The 19645-nt window shown below is 53.7% G+C and overlaps 1 protein-coding gene across 1 annotated transcript; it reads right to left on the bottom strand.

Annotated features, from left to right (window-relative positions):
- Positions 1 to 17097: 17097 nt before the first annotated feature.
- Positions 17098 to 19182, bottom strand: SPPL2C (signal peptide peptidase like 2C; the record flags this gene model as incomplete). The annotated part of the gene is made up of 1 exon (XM_080712841.1): positions 17098 to 19182. The coding sequence occupies one exon, from the start codon at positions 19180 to 19182 to the stop codon at positions 17098 to 17100; it is 2085 nt and encodes a 694-aa protein (XP_080568967.1).
- Between the last annotated feature and the right edge of the window lie 463 nt (positions 19183 to 19645).

Raw genomic sequence — 19645 nt, 5'->3', positions numbered from 1 at the left:
CATCTCCTTTGGCTCTGAGACAGGCTGCACAGAACGCCGGCCGCCTGGGCCCAAGAATGCACCATTTGGCTGATGGTATTCTCCTTAATTGCTGTCCCAGAGATTGTAAAAGCTCCTGCGCGGGCAGAACGGATACTGCGGAAGCAGGGCGTACGCGCCTCGGGAGCACCCGAGCCTGCCGTTCCCAGGATGCCAGCCAAGATGCGCACCCCACCCCTGGGATGCTATCTCATCCTCTAGTTGCAGCTCTGGGTGTAGACGGGAGGGGTGGGCAGGGCTGGGCACCGGCACAGGTGGGTGCAAAGGTCACAAAAGGCCTTCAGTTCTTTGGGAACAGGACCCATGCCTGGTTTCTCTGAGATTCTCTCTCCTTCTCTAACACAGGGCTAACCAAATTTCTTGCTAGGTGTAGCTCTGATAAGAATGGATGTGAGAGCTGAGCACACGTCTACAGTCCTAGCACTCGGGAGTCTGAGACGGGGGTGTTGCAGGTTTGAGGCCAGCCTCAGCAATTTGGCAAGGCTCCCAGCAACTTAGTGAGAGTCTGTTTCCAAACAAAAATAAAATAGAGCTGAGTGTAGCTCAGAGGTAGAAAGCCCTGGGGTTCCAACCTCAGTGCCATTAAAAAAAAAGAATGGAGATAGGTTGGGGGCCCGCCCCGTGCCTAGTGTGCTCTTGGACATTGGGTGGGGAGAGGGGTGTGGCGGGGTAAATGGTCACTCCCCTATATAGATGTCCACCCGGGCCTGTGGATGTGATCTTATTTGGGAAAAGGGTCTTTACAGATGTAATCCATTAAGACCCTCATGAGGAAGTCCTCCTGGATTACCCAGGTGCTCCCTAAATTCAATGACAAAGGTACGCACAGGAGGCAGGCGGGGAGGCTGGAGACACGGAGAAGGGAGAAGCCTGTGTGAAGATGGAGGTGCAGCCTGGAGTTAGGTGGCCATGAATCAAGGGACACCCAGGGTCATCAGAAGCCAGAGGGAGAGCTGGAGTCCCCCTGGGCTCGCAGAGGTGCACTGCCTCTGACCTCCGACCTTCACCTCTGACCTCCAAGTCCTGAGAAAACAGGCTTCTGTGGTCTTGAGCCAGCTTTGTCATAGTGACCACAGAAAACCAGTACAGCAAGGAATAAACCAGGGCATGGACGTTCCCGCTCCTGGCCAAGGCCACTGTCGTATGAAAAGCAGCTACGCATGTCCATGAGAGCGCCATCTTGTCTTATGTGACTCTGCGCCCTGGCCAGTGGCCACTTTGGTTCTGATTTGAGATATAAACTGGGCTGAGACGGTCCAGTGTGTGCAAGGGCGGACAGGCAGACGTACGTGGACGTGTGCAGGAGCCGGCCCGGGGCGTCTCCCGCGGAGCTCTGGTACCCAGTCGGCCGCCTCTGGTGCTGGAGGCCCAGGCCTCCAAGCTCAGCCTGCTTCACCTGCCATACCATTCATGTCCTACCCCGCTCAATGGCTTCCTTGCTTCCTTTTTGGATGGACCAGATCAAAACTGCAACTTCCCAGCCTTGGTCGCTTGTGCAACACCAGGAATCAGCAAGCTTCCAAATCACCCCACCATCCGCATTGCTAAAGTCTTACTGGCATAGAAAACTCGATAGAAAACGCTGGGCCAGTTTTCTATTGAGGCAGAACACATTATAAGCACACCTACCGTCTTGATGCATCCGGGGGGTCAGGAGCCTGCGGCTGGTTCGGGAGGCTCCTCTGCACGGGCTTTCACAAGCTGATGTCCCACTGAGGCTCAGCTGCTCTTCCAGACCTGCTCAGTTGTTAGGATTCGGTTCCTTGTGGTCCTAGGACTAAAAGCACCATTTTCCTGGTGTTGCTGGGGCTCGCTCTGCATATGGGGGCGCCCTGAAGTCCACCGCAAGATGCCCCTCCAGGTGCCTGCCCACAGCATGGCGGTTTGCATCACCTCTGAGGCCAGCAGGGGAGCTTCTAACACCACCACCTGATCCCTAAGCTGCCTTTCAAGGTCTCCCTGATGATGTTGGGCTCACCTGGGATGCTCTCTTCCTCAATTAATTCAGAGTTGACTGATCAGGAACGTTACTTACACCTGTAGAATCTCCCCACTTTTCCATGTAGCATAACCTGATTGTGAGGTGGACATTCCTTCCTACACACAGGTTCTCCTGGACTTGAGGGGAGGGGCCTGACTGACCCGGGGACACTGGGCAGGGGCCACAGAGAATTCTGCTCACGGCATAGCCCGGTCTTTACTCCCTTTTGGTTATGGCAGCCCAGGCACTTGCTCCACCAGCCGGGTTGCAACAGACAGTCCCTCTCTGGCCCTTTGCAGGAAGGGTTTCCAGCCTTGCTCCAGAGTGAAGGTTCTTTCTCTGACTTGGATTCACACCGAGTCACCTCAAGGGATGCTGAAATAAATGGTTGGCCCTCGCCGGGCGTGGTGGCGCACGCTTGTAATCCCCGCGCTTGGGAGGCGGAGACAGGAGGATCGCGCAGGTTCGAAGCCAGCCGTGCTGGCGTAAGAGACCCTGTTTCAAAAATATAAAATAGGTCTGGGAGTGTAGCCCGGAGGAAGAAGGGCTTCCAGGAACCCCAGTACCACCAAAAAAAAAAATAAATAAAAAAAAATAAAAAAAAAATAAAATAAATGGTTGGCCCTATCCCCAGAGTTTCAGACTCAGCAGGGCTGAGAGGGGGCCAAATCAGGGACCAGGTGTGTGTGTGTGTGTGTGTGTGTGTGTGTGTGTGTGTGTGTGTATTTGTGTGTTACTGGGGATTGAACCCAGAAGCATTCACCTCCAAGCCACACCTCCAAACATTTTTAGTTTTTGTTTTTTGACAAAAATAGCTAGGCTGCTGAGCGCCTCACTCCTTGCTGAGGCTGTCCTTGAACCTGTGATCCTCCTGTCTCAGCCTCCCAAGTACTGAGACGGGAGGCTTGTACTACCATGCCCAGCTAGGGACCAGTTTTTGAGAACCACTGCTCTATAGCTGTGCTTCTGAAAATTTAATATGTATTTGAAGCCGGGTGTGGTGGCACTCGCTTGTAATCCCAGCATTCGGGAGGCGGAGACAGGAGGATTGTGGTTTGCGGACAGCCTCAGCTACTTAGTGAGGCCCTTTGCAGCTCAGTGAGACCCTGTTTCAAAATAAAGAATAAAAAATAGGTCTGGGGCCGGGCGTGGTGGCGCATGCTTGTAATCCCCGTGCTTGGGAGGCAGAGACAGGAGAATCCCGCAGGTTTGAAGCCAGCCATGCTGGCTTAAGAGACCCTGTTTCCAAATTTTAAAAAAGTATAAAAATAGGTCTGGGAGTGTAGCCCGGAGGTAGAAGGGTTTCCAGGAACTCTAGTACCACCAAAAAAAAAAAAAAAAAAAAAAAAAAAAGTCTGGGAGAGTGTGCCTTGGAGGTAGAATGGCCCCAAGTACTGGGGGGAAAAAAAGGTACTTGGATTACGCAGGGATTCTGTTTAAATTCAGACTCTGAATTCGTCTGGAAGGAATCTCTTTGCGCTGGCTGCCCCTGCTTTCCTCAGCCTCCCTCCAGCCACACCTGGTTGAACTGGGGTGGATGCCTGGGTCCAGGGCCCACGGGCTCACCCAGAGCTGAGGACAGGACCCGGAACCAACAGAGTAAATGGAAACCAGGCAGAGTCTCTGGAGATACTGGACGGTGGCTGGAGCGACCCCCTTGCTCTCGGTGGCCACCCTGGGCTGAGGCAGGGATGTGGGGTTGGGAATGGCGCCACCATGGGCCAAGAACAAATGAGTGAGCAGAGGCAAGTGGCTCGGGGAGGGAGGGAGGGAGAGAGAGGAAGCGGAGGCCCAGAGGGCGCAGACTGCAGAAGCAGAGGCTGCTGATTCCCATGGGCCCCAGCTGGGCTGCTTGCCTTCGGGTCCTCGAGATCCTGTCCTCCCATTCAGCTTGTTTTCCTCGAGCGCCTCTGAGTGGGCTCCCAGTCTTTGGAGCCCAAAGGAACTTATCAGAATGCACCTGTGCCCCTCCTGGCCCCCCTCCATGGTGAGACTCTTGGTCAGGGACCAGGATGGGTTATGTTCATCTCCAGGACCTTGGACAGGGCCAGGCAGGGCTGGAGGGTGTGGAGTGAACCGCAGTGGCTGCTCCTGTACAGGAGTGGGGCAAAGCTCCAAGCAGCAGAGCAGAGACCTGAGGACCACGTGCCCAGGTGCCTGGGGGCCGGGAGCAAGGTCGATGATGGACAGCTTTCACTCCAGGCTGATGGTGGTGGCCTTCACTCCAGGCTGAGGAGGTGGGGTTGGCTTGACAGGTGATAGGGAGGCATGGGAGGGCCTGCATCTGGAGGGACTCAACAAAGACGAGTTTTCTTCTCCTCCTCTTCCTCCAGCTCCTCCTCTGCCACCTTCGTCTTTTTCTGTATTAAGAATTAGACCCAGGGATATACCCCCAGCCTATTGTTTTTGTGTTTTCCTTTTTTTGTGTGTGTGTGGTACTGGGGTTCCTGGAAACCCTTCTACCTCCGGGATACACTCCCAGACCTATTTTTTAAAAGTTTTTCTTTTTTTAAATTTGGAAACAGGGTCTCTTAAGCCAGCAAGGCTGGCTTCGAACCAGCGCGATCCTCCTGTCTTTGCCTCCCAAGCGCGGGGATTACAAGTGTGCGCCACCACGCCCGGCTGTTTTTTTACTTTTGAAACAAGATTTCACCAGGATGCTGAGAGTCTGCTGAGTTGCTGAGGTTGGCCTTGAACCTGCAATCATTTGGTCTCAGCCTCCCAAGTTCTGGAATTATAGGTATCTGCCACCATGAGTGGCGTGTTCTTTTCTTGAACAAGGATTCTAACGATCTGGGTGGCATTAGGACATCTTGAAATAGTGTGTGTGTGTGTGTGTGTGTGTGTGTGTGTGTGTGTGTGTGTGTGTGGTACTGAGGATGGAATCCAGAGGCATTTTACCTCAAGCCTATTTCATTTTAGTTTTAAAATTTTGAAACAGGGTCTCACTAGATTGATGAGAATCTCACTACTTGCTGATACTGTCCCCAAACCTGAGATCCTCCTGTTTCAGCCTCCCAAGCACTGGGATTACGGGAGTGCAGAACCACACCGGTTTAAAATAGACTTAAAAAAGCTTTTTTTAAATAAAAAACTGGGTATATAGTTCAATGGTAGAGTGCTTACCTAGCATGCACAAAGCCCTGGGTCCCCAGCACCACAAAAACAAAAACAGGATTTACGTGGACACATAATAATTGTAGAAATTATGGTGTACCATGTAATGTTTGGATATGTGTATACAATGTACAATGATTAAATTGGGATAATTTGGGTATTCTTCACCTTAAACATTTATTATTTCTCTGTGGTGATGCATTAAAATCCTCTTCTAGTTATTTCAAAATTGCAATTGTTAACTAGTCACCCTACTGTGCAAAAGAACACTAGGATTTATTTCTCCTCTCTGTGACCTCGTGCCTGCTGCCCAGCCTCTCCCCAGCCACTCGTAAGGCTTTGGCAATGGAAGGAGAATATGGAGCCCAAGATTTCCCTAGTGTGGGACCAACAAATGGAAACAGATTGGGCACTGCGCTGAGCCCCGGAATGGAGAGGCTGGGTCCCGTCCATAACCAGAATGTGGAAATAAAAGTCCAGCCTCACTACTAGTCACATATGCAAATTAAAATACATGCTGTTGGCCGGGCGTGGTGGTGCACGCTTGTAATCCCCGCGCTTGGGAGGCAGAGACAGGAGGATCGCGCAGGTTCGAAGCCAGCCGCGCGCGCTGGCTTAGGAGACCCTGTTTCCCAATAAAAATGTAAAAATAGGTCTGGGAGTGTAGCCCGGAGGTAGAAGGGCTTCCAGGAACCCCAGCACCACCAAAAAAAAAAAAATACATGCTGTTTTCACCATATCAAATTAGTAAGGAGCTGGGAAGGGTGTGATAAATTCATATTTTCATTCAACTTCATATTTTATAACACACACACACACACACACACACACACACAAAGGGTGAGTTGGCACATTATTTGGAAAGGAATTTAACAAAATGCATTAAAAGCTTTAAAGATTTTCATAGCCCTTGTTTCTCAGAAATCAAATTGCCAGATCTATCATGTGGAAATTGCTGAAATATATGAACTATGACAGTAACCCAGTTCAAATCTGGGCAAAATATTTGAGTAGACATTTCTCTAAAGAAAACATACAAATGGCTAATAGGCACATGAAAAGATGCTCAGTATCACTAATCATTAGAGAAATGCAAATCAAAACTACATTAAATTCCATGAGGGTGGCAATTAAAAAGAAAAAAGAAACAGAAGATAACAAGTGTTGGCAAGGATGTGGAGAAATTGGAACCCTGTGTGCTGTTGGTGGGAATATAAAATGGTATAGTCTCTGAAAAAATATAATGGTCCAGAATCTAAACAAAATGAAACACATGGCATCCTCGGAGAAGAATTAAACATAGAATAATCATTTGATCCAGGAATTCCACTTCTGGATATAGACCCCAAATAACTGTTTAATAGTGTGTGTGTGTGTGTGTGTGTGTGTGTGTGTGTGTGTGTGTGTGCTGGCGAGTGAATCCAGGGGGGTGGGTGTTCTATCTCTGAGCTACATTCCCAGCCTTTTGTAATTTTTAATTTTTGAAATAGGGTCAGTTGTGCCTGGTGACACATCCCTGTAATCCTAGTACTTGGGAGGCTGAGACAGGAGGATCGCAGCTTCAAGGACAGCCCCAGCAACTCAGTGAGACGTTCAGCAAGCTAGTGAGACCCTGTTTCAAAAATAAAAAGCAAAACAGGGCTGGGGGTTAGCTCAGAGGTAGAATGCTCCTGGTTTAATCCTCAGCAACACACACACACACACACACACACACACACACACACACACACACACGTAGCAGAGCATGGTAGTGCACACTTGTATTCCCAGCATTTGGGAAACTGAGACAGGAGGATCAGGGTTCAAGGACAACCTCTGCTGCTTAGGCCCTTTGCAAGTCAGTGAGACCTTGTTTCAAAATAAAGAATTTAAAAAAAAAAATAGGGCTGGGGGTACAGCTCAGAGGTTGAAGGCCCGTTGCAACAATTCCCAGTACTGCAAAAAGGGGGGGGGGAGCTTTCCTAAGTTGCCGAGGCCGGTCTCAAAGCCAGGATCCTCCTATGTACTGGGGTTATAGGTATGTGTGACGCCTGGTCTAACACCCAGAAGAATTGAAAGCGGGGTTTCAGAGAGATCATGTGTGCACACTGATGTCTACAACAGCATTATTCACAAGAGCTAAAATGTGGAAGCAGCCCAAGTGCCCGTTGACAGAGGAATGAATAAACAAAATGCAGTCCATACGATGGGATGTTATTCAGCCTTAAAGGAAAGGAATTCTGCAGTATTGTGACGTGGATGGGCCTTGAGAACATCGTGCTAAGTGAAATAAGCCCAGCCGGGCGTGGTGGCGCACACTTGTAATCCCCACGCCTGTGTTCGAAGCCAGCCTCAGCTACTTAGTGAGGCTCTCAGCAACTTAGTGAGACCCTGTTTCCAAATAAAGTATTAAAAAATAGGCCTGGAAGTATAGCCCGGAGGTAGAAAAGCCCCTGGGTTCCACCCCCAGTACCACCAAAAAATTAATAATATCCCTGAGCAGTACACAATACACACAAACAAAAAATAGTTATGATGATTTATTTTGTTATGTGTGTTTTACAACAATTTTTTTTTTTTGGTACTGGGGAATGAATCCAAGGGCATTCTACCTCTGAGCTAAACTCCTAGCACTATTTTATTTTTATTTTTATTTTTTGGTGGTACTGGGGTTCCTGGAAGCCCTTCTACCTCCAGGCTACACTCCCAGACCTATTTTTATATTTTTTATTTGGAAACAGGGTCTCCTAAGCCAGCGCGCGCGGCAGCTGGCTTTGAACCTGCACGATCCTCCTGTCTCTGCCTCCCAAGCGCGGGGATTACAAGCGTGCGCCACCACGCCTGGCTTTATTTTTATTTTGAAATAGGGTTTCACTAGGTTGATGAGATTCTCACTGCCTGTTGAGGCTATCCTCAAACCTGTCCTCAAACCTGTGACCCTCCTGTCTCAGCCTCCCAAGAACTGGGATTATGAGCATATGCCACCACACCTGGTTTACTACAAGTTTTTTTAATGTGGTACTGGAGATTGAACCCAGTGGCATTCTACCTATGAGACGTACCTCCCAGCACTATTTTATTATTTTTATTTTGAAACAGGGTCTTTTTTTTTTTTTTTTGGTGGTACTGGGGTTCCTGGAAGCCCTTCTACCTCTGGGCTACACTCCCAGACCTATTTTATACTTTTTTATTTTCGGAAACAGGATCTCTTTGAAGCCAACGCAGCTGGCTTCAAACCTGCGCGATCCTCCTGTCTCCACCTCTCAAGTGCGGGGATTATAAGCTTACGCCACCACACCTGGCGAAACAGGGTTTTGATGTTACCTGTGCTACTGGCCTTGAACCTGTGATCCTCCTGTCTCAGCCTCTCAAGTACTGTAATTGCAGAGGTACCTAGCTTACTACAACTTTTTTTTTTTTTTTTCGGTATTGGGGATAGAATCCAGGGGCATTTTACTTCCAAGCTACACCCCAGCCCTATTTTTTAATTTTTATTTTGAAACAGGGTCTCCATTGAATTGCAAAGGGCCCAAGTAGTAGCTGGGGCTTTCCACAAACCATGATCTTCCTATCTCAGCCTCCCAAATGCTGGGATTACAAGCATGCTCCACCACATCCGGCTTACAACTTTTTAAAAATAAAAATATAAGAAAGTAATGACTGGATGGAAATTAACCAAGAAGTGTTGGATCATCAAGGTTTTCCCCTAGTTTTCTGTGTTTTTCAACTTTCCACTAAAATACAATAAAATAACAGTTAAAAAAAGAAAAAGAAAACTGGGCGTGGTGGCTCACGCCTGCAATCCCAGCATTTGGGAGGTTGAGTCAGGAGGATCACGGTTTGTGGACAGCCTCAGCTACTTAGTGAGGCCCTTTGCAACTCAGCGAGACCCTGTTTCAAAATAAAGAATAAAAAACAGGGCTGGGGGTGTTGCTCAGAGGTAGAATGCCCCTGGGTTCTATCCCCAGTACTAAGAATAAAAAAGAAAAGAAAAAAGAAAAAGAAAAAGTCCTGGGTCCCAGTAGAGTGGCCTACACTAAGAACAGTCACCGCGGACAGCAGAGTCCTTCCCCGCCTGCCCTGTGCCTGGCTCTGCCCTGTACAAGAACTGCCTGGCTGGCCAGAGGAGCTGGGTACTTTATCATGTTTTCATAGGGGCACTAACATGTCCCAGGCCATGGGCATCTGTTGAACAGTGTACTAGTTTCTTGTGGCTGCTGTAACAAATTACCACAAACTTGGTGACTTAAAGCAATGGAAATGTATTCTTTAACAGTTCTGGGGCCAGAAGACTAAAATCAGTATCTCTGAGCTGAAAGCAAGGAGCCAGTAGGTCTGTGCTTTCTCCGGAGGCTGTAGAGAGAATCTGTTCTGGCCCTGGCCTCTGGTGGCTGCTGGCTGTTTGGCCCACGGCCACGTCGCCCCACCCTCTGCACCCATTACATCACGCGGCCTGCCCTCTTCGCGTGTGTTATCCCGCCACAGGCTCCCGTGACTGCATTCAGGGCCCACGAGGATGATGCAGGATGGTCTCCCCACTTCAAGAGCCATTTGCTGAAGTCTCCCCACTTTCATACCAGGCAACACACAGAGGATCTAGGAAGTAGGCATGGATTTCTTTTGGGAGTCCCGAGTCAATTTATCACAGTGGGTGGAGGCCAGACCCACCCCTGGCACACACTCCTGTGACTGTCTGGGGCTGGCCGGGAGGAGCGCCTGGGCCGGGGCCTCTCCTGTCCATGTTCACTCCAAGGCCAGTGGAGTCAGGAAGTGGAGGGGACTGATAATCTGATAATGTGGGGAATTTTAGACTTTTGTTTTTTTTGGTACTGGGGATTGAACCCAGAGACATTCTACCTCCAAGCTGTACTCCCAGCTCGATTTTATATCTCATTTGGAAAATGGATCTCACCAGGTTGCTGTGAACCTCGCTAAGTTGCCGAGGCTGGCTTTGAACCTGCAATCCTCTGTCTCAGCCTTTCAAGTACTGGGATTGCAAGCAAGCTACCACGCCTGGCAATCTGGGACTTCTTAAAGCAGCCTCTGCAAGGCCCCCGCTTGCCTTCCAGAAAGCTCTCCCATGGGAGAGGGATTCTTTGGTTTATTTCTGATTCTTAGTCATCTTGGCTTTGCCACTGGCTTGCTGTGTAACCTTGGAGCAGGCTGTGTTCCCTCTCTGGCCTCAGTTCTGGAGAGTTCTGGAAGGTCTCAGCATCATTTAAACCTTCAGTCTTTCTTGCCATTTGAGTCTTTAAGAGACTGTGTAAAGGTGTTTCCCAGAACAACACCCTAGACTATCAGCAGCTGCTGTCTTGGTCTCTGTGCCTCTCAGGCCCCTCTGAGAACTCCCCGTCCTCCTTGGCGGACTCCCCAGGAGGGGTGAGGCCTGGACCCAGCCTTCCTGCCTAGGAGAGCCATACAGGCCGAGAGACTGATGTCTGGGAAGAGCCGCTTCAAGGGCAAAGCAAGCATTTGTAAAGTAAACAAAGTGGGCAGAAGTTTTGTTTGCAAACAAAATTAACCACAGCATCTACTTCCAGCACCCGTACTGTGCCTGGCTACAGACCCACAGGACAAGAGCTGGCTCGGGTTGTGGGTAGTAGCCCCTCCCAGGACCAGGGATAGCCCAGGAGCCGGGTGTGGGAACCTGCTCATGGTGGTCTGTCCTGTGGTACAGACCCACAGGACAAGAGCTGGCTCGGGTTGTGGGTAGTAGCCCCTCCCAGGACCAGGGATAGCCCAGGAGCCGGGTGTGGGAACCTGCTCATGGTGGTCTGTCCTGTGGGGTGGGATCAGTGTCAGGGCTTGGATGGTCTTCAGGCATTTCATTGTTCAGGAAGGTTGCTAATGTCATTCTATATGGTATCCAAATACCCTCCTTCCCCAGGACACCTCAAAATCCTCACAACCCAGCTTCTAAAGTGTTAACCCTGAGCCCATCAGGGGCTTCGAAACTCTGCTAATTGGTGTTTTATTGCACGTAAATTTAAGTATCACTCCTGATAATGATTACTAAAAGTTCCTTGGTGTACGCCTGCCTGCTACTATCCTTCTGACCAGCAGGTGGCAGCCTAGGAGCGCTCAAGAGACAAAGCTGCAGGAATAACATACAGAAGGTTCTGGGTGGTTCAATTAACCTGCTGGGACTCTTCCTGACTCAGGGTGGTGAGCACCACTGCCAGGTGCCCAAACATGTGCACCACCTCCGAGGGACCTGTGGGCCTCCACCTCCGGGAGCTCACCTGAGGAAGATGGCCATTTAAGGTGCCGGGCGCAGTCCTGGAAAACTTTGCTCCCATCCCTAAATCCTCTAATCCCATATTTCTGGCCCGTTGTTATAAGTGATTAGCAATTAATAGCCATTCATATGTATACCTTGTCTCACCTAGTTCTTACAAACCAACCACAAGGTAGGTCTCAGCCCATTTTGCAGAGGAGGAAACTGAGGCACAGGGGGATGGCTTCACCTGTCCTGAGTCACATAGCAGGTGAAAGCGGTGCCGGGCTGTGAGTCCAGGTCTCTGTGACTTAGAGTGCAGCTGTGTCCTCTTCCCTAGCCAGAGGTGCTTGATGCTAAATCCCACACCTTTATCAAACAACAGGTATATACGTCCGTGAGAATAGGGACCACACCTACTGCAGGGGAGAGGACACAGAGTTTTCCTGGGGTGTTTTCAGAGGAGCATGGATTGGGGCAGGAGGCTGAGGATTAGAGCTGGTCTTGGCTGCTGGGCTGGGAGGCAGGAGACTGGAGTTGTCTCAGTCAGTATTCCTTAACTGCTATGATCCATGATGCCTGACCACACACAATATCAAGGAAGGTTTATTTGCTCACAGTTGTGGAGATTTCAGAGGTTCAGTCCATGTTGGACTCAGTATGCAGAGTTCAGGGCATGATGGCAGAAAGGAGAGAGGGAGGGAGAAAGCTACCTTTGCTCTCACAGCATGTAGGCAGGAAGCAACAGAGAGTGAGTAGGAGGGGAGGCGCCATATATAATCCCCATGGCCACACCCCAGGGACCCCTCCTCAGCAACCAAGCCCCGCCTCCAACATGGCTGCCTACTCTTCACGAGATCTGGGGGACATTATAAGAGCAAACCACTGCAGGAGCTGTGTTCTGTTTCTGCTGTCCTGTCACTGTGTGGCCTTGGGCGGGTCCTGGTCCTCTCTGGGTTTGCCTTTCGTCGTAAATTAGAGCACTCCCCAGGTCCTTGCTGGTTCTCATCTCCCAGAAACTCTAGCACCGAATGCTTTCATTAACTTAAAGAAACAGGGCCAAGTCCCACGGAGTTCTTGCTGGGATTAAACAAAGGCCACATAGAGAAGCTCAAGGGAGTCTGGATGAGACTTAGCCCCAGCACTGGGCAGGGCTAAGGGGGAGAGGCCCCTGAGGAGTATATTCCTGAGCTTTCAGGAAGCAGAGGTTGTCAAGGAGTCAGGAACCCACAAACCGAGAGGGGGAGCAGCGACAGCAGGGGACGCCATTGGACTAGGGTACCGGCCCTAGCAGCTGGGCAGGGATCCCAGCACAGCCTTGTTAGAGGAGGCCACCGGGAGGACACGGCCAGGCCCTGGTGCCACTGTTGCTCGGCCATTAGCTGGCCCACTGTGACCCCTACCCTGCCTCCCAGAGTGTAACTCTGCTAGAAAGCGGGGATGGACCCTGGTGGAGGCTTTCAAACCACCCCATGCCTCGGAGCAGCTGGGCAGCAAATTGTCTCGAGGGGAAACTGTTGCCCCGGCAGAAAAGGGGCGGGCTGGGGGTGGGGACCTTGACCATCTGCCCAGGGGGTGGGAAGTCCAGGGATCAGCATCCCTCGCTCCCACTCCCGTGGGCCCAGGTGGGGGAGGCCGGGACCTGAAGGGAGCAGGCTCAGGAGTGCACACAGGTGTAGGGTGTGCCCTGAGTGTGTGCAGTGTGCTGCATGGGTATGTGCCCATTGTATACTGCATGCACGTGTGCAACTTGCCAGGCACTAGGGGCTGGCAAAGCAGGCAGGGTGCACAGCTGGAGGACCTTGGGGGGGGAGCAGGCCCCGCACTGGCCATGGAGGAGTCACAGCAGAACCCTGGGCTTCCTGTGGCCCAGGGTGGCCAGCCACGGGCCCCGCCCCCTTCCTGCATGGCGGAATACTTTTGCCCTATTTTAAAATTTTATTTATTTATTTTTTGAGGCCAGCAGCCATGTTTTACAAATCTTGGGAACTGGCACAGTGACCATTTGGACCCTTTGAACACAGTAGTTGTTCAATAAAGATTATTCATGTATTCATTCTTTTATTGTTATATGCTAAATTTGAGAAATAGATTGCAGGCACCTGATAAGGAATCAGCTGAGTTTTTTTTTTTTTTTCTCTTTCTTTTTTTTAGCACTGGAGATTGAGCCCAGGGCCTTGCCCATGCTAGGCAGGCCCTCTCCTCCTTTGCTGGATGGTTCAGTCCTTAACACAGCCCCCCGGAGATAGGCAGAGTTGTTAGAGCCTTTTCATAAATAAAGACGTAAGGATATTTTATGCCTCCAACATTGTACAGCTATTAAGGGGGACTTTGATTCATCTCAGAGGTTCATTCAACAGATGTTTTCTTGAGTACGTTCAAGTAGGCCCAGGGCGGGATGAACAAACCAAGATGGCCTCTGCCTCAGGGTCAGAACATTCTAGAGTGCAGGGGAGGAGTGACGTTGGTTGGTCATGGGTGAAATTTTCTCAATTCCCCCTGAACCAGGCCAGGATCAGCCAGGAGAATGTGGTGCAGCCAGCCTCTGGGTGGTGGTGTGGGGCCCGGTAATGGGAGGTCAGAGGCAGGAGGCAGGGGCTGCTCTGGGCCCTGCACCTTAGGCTGGGCCTCTCTCCTCCCGCCTCCTGTGGACCCAGCTGAGACAAGGGCCCATGGCCACACTCTGCAGGTGTCCAACCTGGGGTGGAGTGGGTGTCCCTGCAGGCCGCAGATGCCTGTTCCCACTGGGCTGCTGAATCAGAGCCATGGGCTGGAGTCAGGGATCTGCCAAGCAGGTACCGGCCACACAGCTGTTAGGGCTCCCTGTGTCCAAACACCACAGCCTGCAGCTCCACCCAGAGCCCCTGCCCAACCCCATCATGAATGGCCAGGCTCACTGAGAGTGTTCTGGGCAGAGAAGAGGGAGGCCTGCCCTCTCCTGACCCAGCGCCCTCCCGCACACCTTCTCCCAAGTGGGAGGAGAACCTGAGTGTGCGGGTGTGGGGGTTGAGGTGTTCGCCCAGGCTCACACGCAGGAGGCTGTTTCTTAACTTGGGTCCTGGGAACGAGGCTCTGCAGAGTCCTGGGCAGGAGGCACCGGGAGAGGGAGGGATTGGGGAGGGGGAGCTGCCCCATGAGGGTCAGCTGAGGCTCCCGCCAGCCCCTGGGGAGCTCTGGCCAGGGATGCTTTCATACAGGGTTCTCCACAGGAGCCAGACAGGCAGCCGGGGCAACTTCCCAGAAGGAGCGGAGTTTAGCCTGTGACAGGTGGGTTGAGACCCCAGGGCCCACTGCACCCTGGGTTATCGTCCACCCCATCTCAGGACTCACAACCCCCGTGGGCACTTTAATCCTGAGGCTCAAATCCCACACATCGGGCAGGGTGGGGGTGTCAGGGCAGCAAACCCAGGCCCCCGGGTGTGCAGGAAGGGGGCGGCCTTCCTGCCCAGCCACCCCCCCCACAGCGCTCTGCTCCTCGGAGGCTGGCATTGGCCACATCATGGGGCGGTCCAGCTGGCATCCTCAGAGCCACGCCACCTGCGGATGCCCGGGAGAAAAGCTCCTCCCTCGTGTCCCCACCCGGAGGCCGAGGGCAAGAGGCCTGGGCTCTGTCAGGCCCTATCCCTGGGGCCTGCTGGGGTGCAGCCGCCCTGGCAGGCTTGGTGACGCAGGTCAGCGGTGGGGAGGCTGCCTGGGCTGGGGGTGCGCCAGGGCCTGTGGCGGCCCCTCTGTCCAGGCCAGATGGCTGCTGGCTGCGGCGGGAGGGGCTGCCAACACCTCCGGTCAGTGTCCTGGCCCAGAGCCTCATTTCCCTTGTCCAGCCCAGGCCTTCAGCCGCGGCTGGCCCAGGGGCCCTGCGACTTCCTGCGGGTGAGCTTGGAGGGCTGTCTCCTGCACCCCTGCCACCTGGCTCCTCACCCACCCTCACCCTCAGGCCCAGCCAGGTCCCCGGAGCCTCCCTGCCAGACTCCAGCTCCTCATTCATTCATTCATTCATTCATTCATTCATCCATTCATTCCTCCAACAAACATAAACAAAACACCATGACAGGCCTTAGCCTTGAGACTCCATAGGTGAACAGGAGGGAAGGGGTCCCTGCTCTTGCTGAGGTAGACTTCACCAGGGAGGACAAGAAAGCCAGGAAGCAAGATGTACGGAGTCATGGCTGATCAGGGTGGGTCAGAGGGTCACAGGAAATCCCCCTAAGGAGTGGCCCCCTGGACTGAGGGAGGAGGAAGGGGAGGAGGAGGAGGAAGAGGAAGAGAAGGAAGGGGCAGTTAGACCAAATCCGGGGGGGCCTGTGGCAGGGCTGAGAGGAGAAAGAACCTTCCAGGTGGAGAAGCCTGAGGGGGACCCTGAGGTGGGGAAGCCCAGGCTGGGGTCCAGTGTGTGCGAGAGGGAGGGCAGAGCCGGGCGAACCCCAAGGTGTTGCTGGGTCTTGGTTTGATTCTTTGAGGATGTGCTGAGGGAAGAAAGTGAACCTGGTCCACATTCAGGCCCTTTTCCTCTCTACTGGGTACTGGGTCAGCCACCCAGGAGCCACCCTGTTCCAGCTTCTGAGTAACCCCAAGGGAGATCCTGTTGTCTTCCCACTTTACAGATAAGGAAACGGAGGCACTGAGAGGTTGAAGTCACTTTCTCGGTGACATCCTCCAAGTCAGTGGCCACACTGGGATTGTCTATGGGCAGGCTGGTTATGGCACACTTGGGGTATGAGCCCCTCTTTCAGAATCTTCTCATGATGGAGTTAGTTAAGCTTTGATTAAGCAATATCTAAACACATCATGGCCCAAATAAAACCAAGAAACACCTATAGTATCCTTAGGAGGTCGTCTTGTCCATGTCCCTCCCTCTAGGTGGGCATGGTGTTGTTAAGTCTCATTTTGTGGAGGAGACTAACGAGGCCCAAAGAGGCTGGTGCTGTGCCCAGGGTCGTGAGGCAGGCGCCTTGCGTATTCCCCCAGCCCAGCTCCGACCTCTCCAGCCCCTCGCACCCCCGATCGAAGACAATTCTTAGGTTGATTTTTCTGCCCTCCCCTCTGCCCTTCCTCTGAGAGACGGGGTCTCTCCCCATGCCTACCACAAGGAAAGGCACCCAGCAGAGGCATACCCCACACCTCTGGGTGGCGAGGGTGGCTGAAGGCAGGACCGTGCTGCGTTCAGAACATCTTGAGCAGAGATGTTCAGCAGAACAGCCATAAACTGAGATTTAAAAGGATGCTGAGGAATTTTCTAGTGAACCAGGGATCTGGATTGGACTATTTCTGTCTGGAGTGGGAAGGACACCCCAGTCAGAGGGAAGAGTGGTCAAAGAGAGGAGAGGACATGGAGGGACCAAGGAACAGCAACGGCCCCTTAGCATGTAGGAACAGGATGGGCAAGGAGACTGAGCGGGGTGGTCAGGACGGGTGGAGGGCTGTCAGCTGGGCTGAGGAGCCCTGGCTTGCAGGCTTGGGCCAGCAGGGAGGGGGACTAGCTGCCCCTGAGCCAGGGAGCAAATTCTGACCTTCCCTGGTGAACCGTGCAAGTCGTGTGCACTCCCTGAGCCTGTTGCCCCTCTGCATGGTTTGGCGTTGGTGCCAACTCCCAAGGACCCTCCAGGCTTCCACTGGCTCGTTCTGCCGTCGCGGCCCCCTTACAGCCCTAACAAGCAGAGGCTCCTCAGGTGGGTATGGATGTTTTTCTAATGCCCCACCTCTCTGGCCGCAGGCACATGGCCTTGCTCTGATGCACTCTGCCATCAGAGGCATGGGTCTCGGGCCGTTACAGGGGAGCCTGAGTTGACATGCTCTTCTTTACCTTCAAGCCCTTCCTCTTGTGGACCCCCGTCCAGGCCAGGCTGGGATCGTGGGTCTGGCTGTGGCTGTGGCCCAGCTCGGAGGGGGCCAGCGGCACGAGAGGGATCAGCGGGATCAACATGGCCATCTGCATCTCCGGCGTCGACTCCTCGGGGGCCCCAGGTGGGGAGGGGCCCAGGTCCTCGGGGTCCAGGTTGGCGTCGCTCCAGCCCTCGGAGCTCTCGCTGTGGCCCTCTAGACTGGGGGCCTCGTCTCCAGAGGTGGTAACCATCTCAGCTGCGTCTTCCCTGGGGTTGCTGCCTCCGTCCTCCGCTCCCTGGCTGGCAGCCCCCTGAGATTCGGCGGCGGGGTGGCTTTCTGCCGTGCCTTCCTTCTCCTGCTTGGATCCAGCCACAGGAACACTGCAGGGTTTTGCCACCAGCCGGGCAGACACCTTGGCTTTGCCCTGGCCAGTCCAGAAGAGAGCGAGCTCTTGGCGGGAGGTGGCCACGGCCAGGCTGGTGAGCAGTGTGCTGGACACTAGGTAGAGCAGCGCGGGCTGGCCCATCTCCATGAGGACCATGGCAACAAAGGTGGCCAGCAGGCCCACGGCATAGGCCAGGGTGCAGGCCACGAAGTAGACCTGGCGAGAGCGGACTTTCACGTCGAAGCGGTGACAGTAGGCCACCAGGAAGCCAGGGACCACGATGTCCCCAAAGCCAAGGAGGGAGAAGGGCTGGTCACAGAGCGTCAAGGCCGAGAAGCTCAACCGGGGCACCTTGAGCACCATGGGTAGCCTCTCGTGGCTCCAGGAGTCTGCCGGGCCCGAGGCCACCTCCACCATTATGCTCTCCCCGGTCTTGGTGAAGAGCGGGGTGACGAAGACAAAGAACACGTCGAAGGCCAGCAGGGCCAGCAGGAAGGAGGCGCAGTTCTTGAGCGTGGGCAGCCGTACGCGCCGCAGGACAAAAAGGCAGTAGGAGATGCCCAGCATGTCCTGCAGGAGCCACGCCCAGCGCTCCTCATTGCGGTAGGAGACCCAGAGGAGTGTCACCGTGGCGCACAGGCCCGCCAGCAGCAGCAGGGGCAGCTGCAGACAGGCCCGGTGGTTCAGCAGGGGCCTCCGGTGTCGCCGCACGGGCAGGTGGCGCACCAGGGGCGCCAGGCAGCTGTAGAGGCCGGTGCTGGCGCCCAGGCTGAAGATGCCGATCATGACGTACACGAAACAGTCATAGAAGAAGTAGAGCAGGACCATGATGGAACAGGACATGGTGACCACAGCGCCCGTCATGGCCGGTGTGAAGTCCACTGGCATGTCCTCGTCGTCCTGGTCCTCCTGGCTTCCCTGGGGCCCCTCGGCCGCGGTCCAGGCTTGCAGCTGATGGTGATTACTGGGCCCCCCTCCTCCTCGGGCCCGGCGCCGCTGTAGCCGGTCGGCTTCAGTCATGCCGGCCCAGTAGCCCCCCGCTGCCACAGTGCCTACAGCCAGCACAAAGATGAGCACCATGTTGTAGTCCATGATGGGCTCCGGCGGCGCGTACATGGCCACGCGGACCCTTGTGTCGCCTTGGGTGTGGCTGAGAATGTCCAGCATGTCAGCGTAGCGCAGCACCGCTACAGGGATGGTGAGCTCCGGCAGGGGGTGGCGGGGGTCCTGGGACACCGGGGTGGCGTCTGCGCACTGCTGGTTGCTGATGGGACTCACTATGAGCAGCCCGTGTGCACCCCGGCCCTGAGCCAGCCAGCCCTTGCTATAGAAACTGCAGTTGCCCCTCATGACCATGGCGATGGTGTGGCGGAGGGGCTGCTGTAGGGGAGAGAGGGGCCGGGCCTGGTGGGAGGCATCCTCGCCCGGGCACCAGGGTGCCATGGTGCCGTCATACAGGGGCAGGAGTGGGGCGTGGTGCAGGTCTCGGGGCAGGGTGACATAGTCGGCGCTGAACAAGACACAGTAGTCCTTGCTCCAGTTCTCCGACACCACGTGGACCACGCCATACTCCCCCTGGGCCATGGTGCTGAGGAGGAGGAGGAGCAAGCCCACAGGGAGGAGGAGGAAACCAAGGCGTACCATCCTCCTCAGGCACCTTCTGTGTTGTCCCAGGCCACAGCTCCCCACAGTCCAGCTCCCCTCCAGGAGTGGGTGAGGCCCTTTGTCAACTGTCTTGGAAACCAGGGCCACACCTACCTAGTCATAAAGCTGTGTGGTCCTCAGCCCAGGACATGCTGCCCAGTACGGGGTCCCTCCTGCGATCATACTCCCCAACTGGGTCTGGTGAAGGCGTCATCTGGATCCCTCTTCCTACCATTTCTCCTGCAGCCCCAAGGCTAAAAGCTGTCCTTCAAAGTGGGTCCCCCTGTCTGCCAGGCACATGAGCAGAATTCATCTCCAGCCTCAGGAGAGGTCAGGAGTGGCCACTTGACCAAATTCTTGCCACTAGAAATTGAGCAAAAATGACCCAAGGTCCTCTGGGGCCATGGTGGAAAGATTGTGCAGCTTCTTGTCCACGTTCTCTGTCCCTTTCTCACAAGTCAGA

Source organism: Muscardinus avellanarius, assembly GCF_963383645.1.
Source record: "Muscardinus avellanarius genome assembly, chromosome: 16".
Taxonomy (NCBI): domain Eukaryota; kingdom Metazoa; phylum Chordata; class Mammalia; order Rodentia; family Gliridae; genus Muscardinus; species Muscardinus avellanarius.
Note: the sequence above shows the minus strand (reverse complement) of the source record. Positions and strands in the feature narration are given on the sequence as shown.